Source organism: Malania oleifera, chromosome 11 (genome assembly GCF_029873635.1).
Source record: "Malania oleifera isolate guangnan ecotype guangnan chromosome 11, ASM2987363v1, whole genome shotgun sequence".
NCBI classification, from domain to species: Eukaryota; Viridiplantae; Streptophyta; class Magnoliopsida; order Santalales; family Ximeniaceae; genus Malania; species Malania oleifera.
This window is the reverse complement of record NC_080427.1, coordinates 38,968,817-38,974,949: the sequence shown is the minus strand read 5'-3', so window position 1 is coordinate 38,974,949 and position 6,133 is coordinate 38,968,817. Positions and strand designations below refer to the sequence as shown.

General features: G+C 38.0%; 1 protein-coding gene across 1 annotated transcript; it reads right to left on the bottom strand.

Annotated features, from left to right (window-relative positions):
* Positions 1–1,151: 1,151 nt before the first annotated feature.
* LOC131167653 (probably inactive leucine-rich repeat receptor-like protein kinase At5g06940) lies at positions 1,152–5,746 on the bottom strand. The gene is made up of 2 exons (XM_058126457.1): positions 2,980–5,746; positions 1,152–1,759 (listed from the first exon to the last, which is right to left on the bottom strand). The coding sequence occupies exons 1-2, from the start codon at positions 5,420–5,422 to the stop codon at positions 1,389–1,391; spliced, it is 2,814 nt and encodes a 937-aa protein (XP_057982440.1). The 5' UTR covers positions 5,423–5,746; the 3' UTR covers positions 1,152–1,388.
* Positions 5,747–6,133: the final 387 nt, after the last annotated feature.

Genomic DNA, 6,133 nt, shown 5'->3' with positions numbered 1-6,133 from the left:
GCTACCACATTAACAATTAGATTATGTGGCATGAAAGCGGACATTTTTGGATAAATGTTAATTCTTGCTTCTTTTGGCAACAAATATTCTCGCTTTTTTTTTTTTTTTTAACTAAAGGAGGGCAACACTTCCAATTATTTATTGATATATTCTCACTTTTGGCGGAGGAATATTGTGATTACATGACAATCATTGGGAGATTACAGATAAAAAAGACATTAAAAACCTCCTAAAAACAACACCAACAACCAACCAAAATAGGACTACAAATCCAACTAAAGTTAAATAAGAAACAAATCTAAATATGCCTAAAAAAAATAAAAATAATAAAATAAAGTAAAATCAAAAAATCTAAATCAACCAAACAAAAATCGAGAGAATGAACTAATGACGAAGGGAAGTGACACCCAACCTATCCATCCAAATGATACTTTCAAAGAATGTAATAAAAGATGTTCTTCGTAGATGACATTATTTCCTATTTCTCCTTCTCTAACGAAAAAATCAGTCGCATTATTGTCTTTTCTATATTAATGGATCACCATGAAATTCACTATTTAAAAAAAATTAAAAAGGAATCCTTGAACCACAAGGCTTCTCATTATGTGGGAGAGGGTGGTTATAGTTTACCTAAACTTACCCTACTTTTATGCAAGAAAATGTTTCCTTGGACTTGAACCTATGATTGAATAGTTGCAAAGGGGCAATCTCACTGAATTTGATATAAAAATAAGGGCAAAAAAGACTAACATTCCTAAGATTTAGCAAAAAGACACTAACTTCACTTAAAATTTCTAAAATTTTAAGAACCTTAATGAGATTTCAAGAATTCCACAAACCTACCTTGAAAATTGCCAGAAAAAAAAAATAAATAAATTTCTCTTTATATTTTGCAAAAAACCAAATCTTTTTAAGATTGTAAGTGTCACAGAAAGTTTATATGTCTAGGGATACCTATAGCATTTTTAAAACTTTAGGAAAGACCCATCAAATTTTTGAAATTTCAAGAGAAATCTTGTGTCTTTAATTGTAAAATAAAATGAATTTAACTACCAAAGGGTTAACAGAAAACAAAATTGCCCCATGGGATACCCCTGAAGTTTGCAGAAATCAAGCCTCACAACAGTATTGAGATGGAAACTAGTGAGTTATGATGAGTATTAACACTATATATTTCATATTACCATTAAATACCAAAATCCCAAAACAACTTCTGGTGCATAACAAAACAACACCAAGCCCACACAGGTCTTCCCTTCTCTCTCTCTCTCTCTGGCCAAAGATCATTTTCAAACAATAAAAAAAATTCCAATATAAGCAATTAGCCATGTAAATTCAAGCTGGATTTACAGATAAACTTGAAACTTAAATGGGTGATCTCTTGTTCATCAACAATTTGTGATTGCATTCTCATCTGTAGAGAACTCAATACTTGGGAGGATGGATTTAGAGCAAAGGAACTGAAGTTCCCTCACAACTTGAGCCATCGATGGTCGCTTCTCTGGCATCACAGCCGTGCAATGGAGAGCAATTTTTAGAGCTCCTAGCAGCTCCTGCTGAGAAGAACTAGATATTTTGGGATCAAGGACTTGGAAAGCACCATTTGTAATGTTAATTTTCCTTCGAACCCATTTCACAACGTCAAGCGAGTCCTCTGATCCAGCTTGCTCAGCTGGCCTGCCAGTCACGAGCTCCAACAACACAACGCCGAAGCTGTAGACATCCATTTGTTCGGTAGCTTTCTTCCGGTACCCACTTTCTGTAGTAACATAGAGATATCCAGTGTGTCAAAGCAGAGTTTAGGAGATTGAATGTGAACAGATGCAAGATATGAAAATGAGTAAACTGATCAAATGAGATTAGTCTACCAAAGTGTTAATAATTGCCATTAGAAGTTATTTAGAACACGAGGGAAATGTCTGTTTTTTGTACTTTGGACATTGGTTGTCAAAGGTAACATCCAAAGTTCTAAATATACATGTATGCTGTGTACATAATTTTAGAAATGAGGGCTATCCCAGTTTGGCAGAGGCTAAAATGGGCCAATTTGTGGAGAAGCATGCATTAAATTGGTAGTATAAAAGCACTAGGCACATGCTAGTATAGAAATTGTGAAGAATAAAAAATAATTTGAAACACAAAAGGAGCACTGGAAGCAAGCTAGTATAGAAAACATGCTCTAGGCCATTGGCTATAGCCCCCCAAGAAGCCATTCCTTCCTATGGCTGCTTTGAACCACTGCCCAGATGTAATGCTACAAACTGCTAGCTGCAGTTACGACACAATTACAAAGATCAGCAATCATACAACACAATTACAAAGATCAGCAATCAGCTCCCGGTCAACCAAATCCCATGACGGGTCAATACCATCGCACTGTAACACCGACCCTGCTTTGATTTGAGGGCATTAAAATTAAGAAGAAGAACATTAAGAATTTGAAGCAAAGAAAATATATATAAATAAATAAATTTCAATAATCCAACTCCACTGCTTAACATTAACAGAGGAGATTTTTCCAGAAAACAAGTAAAACAGCATAGGAAAAATAAAGCCCGATTTTCATGAACCCCGGCCAAAATTAAGTTGAGTCCACTAATGCAATGCAATCTCTACCATTTTTTTAGCTCATTTTGGCACTTTAGAATGCATTTGTGCATCAACTGGGTTGCTCTTAGAGTTTCAAAAAAAATTCAGTTAAATAAAAAAATATATATAGTTCAGTACTCCTGGCTGTTGTGTCAATAGAGAAGATTTACTGCCATCAGGCCTTGGCCTGGTACTAGGGGTGTGGTGGGGTTTGGGCTTAGGTCTTTAGTTTCGAGACTTCCAATACACCCGAAAAAAAAAATCAAAAATAAGTGATTCACTTGACTGGTTCCTGCAATTTTGGTCAACTCTCTGCAGAAATATTAATGCGGACATAATCATATAGCTAGAAATTCATTGTAAATAATTGATCAAAATCTATAACATCACCTGGTGCCATGTAACAGGAAGTTGCAGATTCTGAAGCAATGGTCGACTGGAACGCTGCTTCTCCCACAATCCGATTGAGAGCAAAATCTGTGAGCTTTGGTTCAAAATCAGCATCCAGAAGAATATTTTTTGATTTCAAATTCCTGTGAAATATATGTGGAACATAATCTCTGTGAAGGTAAGCTAATCCCTGAGCAACCCCAATGGCAATCCTCAATCTAACACTCCACTGCAACTGAAAATCTGGTTTGCACATTAAATCCCCTAGGCTCCCATTTTGTAAGAATTCATAAATCAGTAGTATGGAATCATCAGAATGGCAAAAACCCAGAAGCTTAATGATGTTCTTATGTCTGATCTTGGCTAATGTCTTGATCTCAGTCTTCAAAGCTTTTGAAGACTGGCTCTCAAAATTCAGTAGCTTCTTTACTGCAACAAGTTCACCGCTTGGTAAACTTATAATGTGAACTCTTCCAAAAGCTCCACCACTTCCCAAGGCACTTTTCTCATCCATTCCCATAATTAAATCATGTTCAGTAACTCTCAGAGGAAAGAAGAAAACTGATCGCCAAAACCCTCTTTGGGATTTCCAGTTTGAAGACCGATGGCGCATTGTGAGAAACCCAGCAACAAGAAAAACAATAATGACAAAAAAGGCTAAAGAGATCAAGGCACAGGTCAATGTGGTAAGGCCAGCAGTGTGGTGATTTGGCTTCTCATCTGAACAAGAACCGGGCAACCCCGGGCCACATAGTCCCGGATTTCCTTGCAGGAAAGAGGCTGGAAGGCCTGAGATAAGAGAGAATGGAACTCTTCCAGACAGCTGGTTAAAGGATACATTGAATAGAGCAAGTTTCAAGTTTTGAAGCTCTAGTGGGATTGAGCCAGTGAGGTTATTGTCAGAAAGATCAAGGTATGTTAGCACTGGTAATTCAGCAAGTGATGGTGGCATTTCTCCAACAAGATTGTTGTCTGCCAAAGATAATGACACTAGTTTCCTGCATTTCTTCAACTCCGGAATTCGACCCGAGAGCGAATTGTGGGAGAGGTTTATTATACTCATAATGGGTGAGTCACAGAAATTTGGAGGAAGCTCACCATAGAAACCGTTTAGAGATGCAGAAAATCTATATAAGCTCTTAACCAACCCAAGACCCTGTGGAATCTTACTCACAAAGCTGTTGTTGTCTATCTGAACTTGCTCCAATTGAGTAGCCACTGATATGGAATCTGGTATTTCTCCAGAAAAGTTATTGTTTTCAGCTCTGATGAGCTTAATTTTGGGCAATGACCATAATCCCTTGGGGAGATCCCCAGAGAACCTATTATCCTGAACTTGAAGTCTCTCAAGATTCAAGCATTCAGCAATGGAGCTGGGGATTGAACCAGTGAGGAAATTTGTGTGCAGACTGAGGCTTATAAGGCCTTTTCCATGGCAAATACCATTTGGAAATGACCCAGAAAGCTTGTTCTGTGAAACATCAAAGAACACCAAGTTCTGAAGAGAGGAACCCAGTGTTCGAGGAAACCCACCGGTCAGATTGTTCTGTGAAATGTCTAAAACAGCTAAACTACGCAAACCCACAAATGAATTAGGGATTTCACCATAAAAGCCAGAGCTTCGCAACAAAAGCTGCTCAAGCTTCTCAAGCTTCCCAATATCACCAGGAATCTCACTCACCAAATAAGAATTTTCAGACAAGTCAAGATTGGTAAGGTCACTAAAGTTGCCAAACACAGTTGGAACACTACCTGAAAGCAAGTTGCTGCCCAAGTTGAGAACTTGCAAGCTCTTTAGAGAGCCAATGCTTTCTGGGATTTTGCCTTCAACATGGTTTCTGCTTAAATCAAGCACGTTCAAGGCCCCAAACTGGGAAATCTGATCTGGGATTGTACCCCAGATGAGATTATTGCTGAGATTCAAAGTTTCCAAAGAGGTACACTCAGAGAGATGCAGAGGGATGGGCTGGTTGAAGAGGTTGTCAGCTAGATTGAGATGAGAGAGATTGGCAAGTTGGCAGAGAGATGGAGAGATTTCACCCGAAAGGTTTAGGTTTTGAAGGTTAATAGAAGTTACAGATAGGGAAGGTGAAGTGGAGCAGGTGATTCCGGTCCAGTTGCAGTAGCGAGAGAGTGATGAGTTAGACCAGCTTGAAAGAGAGTTTGCAGGGTCTTCAATGGAGGCCTTGAAGGTGAGAAGTGTATCTGCTTCTGACGCACCAGAGACAGAGTTGAGGAAGAAAAAAAACAAGGCTAGAGAAAGAAACAATGGGTTTCTGAAGATGGCAGCCATTGGAGGAGGAGACTCGGAAAGCAGAGCTCTGGGTAATTTTCTTCCAATCTTTTCTTTTAATGAGAGAGAGTGACTCAGAGAGAATGGACTACTGGAGAGTGATGGGTTCCATGAGTCTCCCTCTGCAAACAATTTTCCAAAAGTCATCATGATTTTAAGGGTACCTTTTGGTAAAGACACAATCTTACAACACTGTGGCGTCCAAAGGTCAAAAAAATTAAAAAACCATCTGGGTATTCAGCGTTTTTAAGATCTCTTGAATTACATGACAAGTGTTTGAGTATTTCTACACACATGAACTGGGTTTTTTCAATTTTTCCCAAGACCCAATTCCGTCAATTTCTTTTCTTCCTCAAGAAAATATAAAAATTGGTATTGTGAGACATTGGGAACAGTGCAAAAGCAGCTGTACGCAGCATGCTAGCACAGTGCCCCAAGCAGAAAAACCAGAGCATTAATCCATGATTGTTTTACTTGGAAAAAGAAAAACTATCCTAGTTCTTTTGAAATGAGAAGAATCCTAAGCAACAGTGAAATGGATACAAAGGATGCGACTTGACCTTTCACCCACCATACAGTTGAGTTATTTTAAGAGGGTTTAATCATTTACAAAGCTCACATGGTAACATTGCTGATTTTGTCCCAACGCATGGTACTTTAATCATCATGCTAAAACCTATGAGAGATTTCATTTCTAAAATTGTGCTTGCTTTAAACCCTTGCCCAAGAATATATAGATATGCATTTTCCATTTTAAAGAAGCTTTTTTTTGGATTCAACACCTATCACCTTAGGTTCACCAATTCAATATTGATGTTAAATTACAAAAGAAATCTATCAATGTAAATATAGAATTGATAT

Excerpts from the sequence above, each read along its gene's own strand:
- LOC131167653 (XM_058126457.1), bottom strand. The coding sequence starts at position 5,422 with ATGATGACTTTTGGAAAATTGTTTGCAGAGGGAGACTCATGGAACCCA. Across the intron at positions 1,760-2,979 it reads TTCCTGTTACATGGCACCAG|AAAGTGGGTACCGGAAGAAA; the intron begins GTGATGTTATAG and ends ATGTTACTACAG.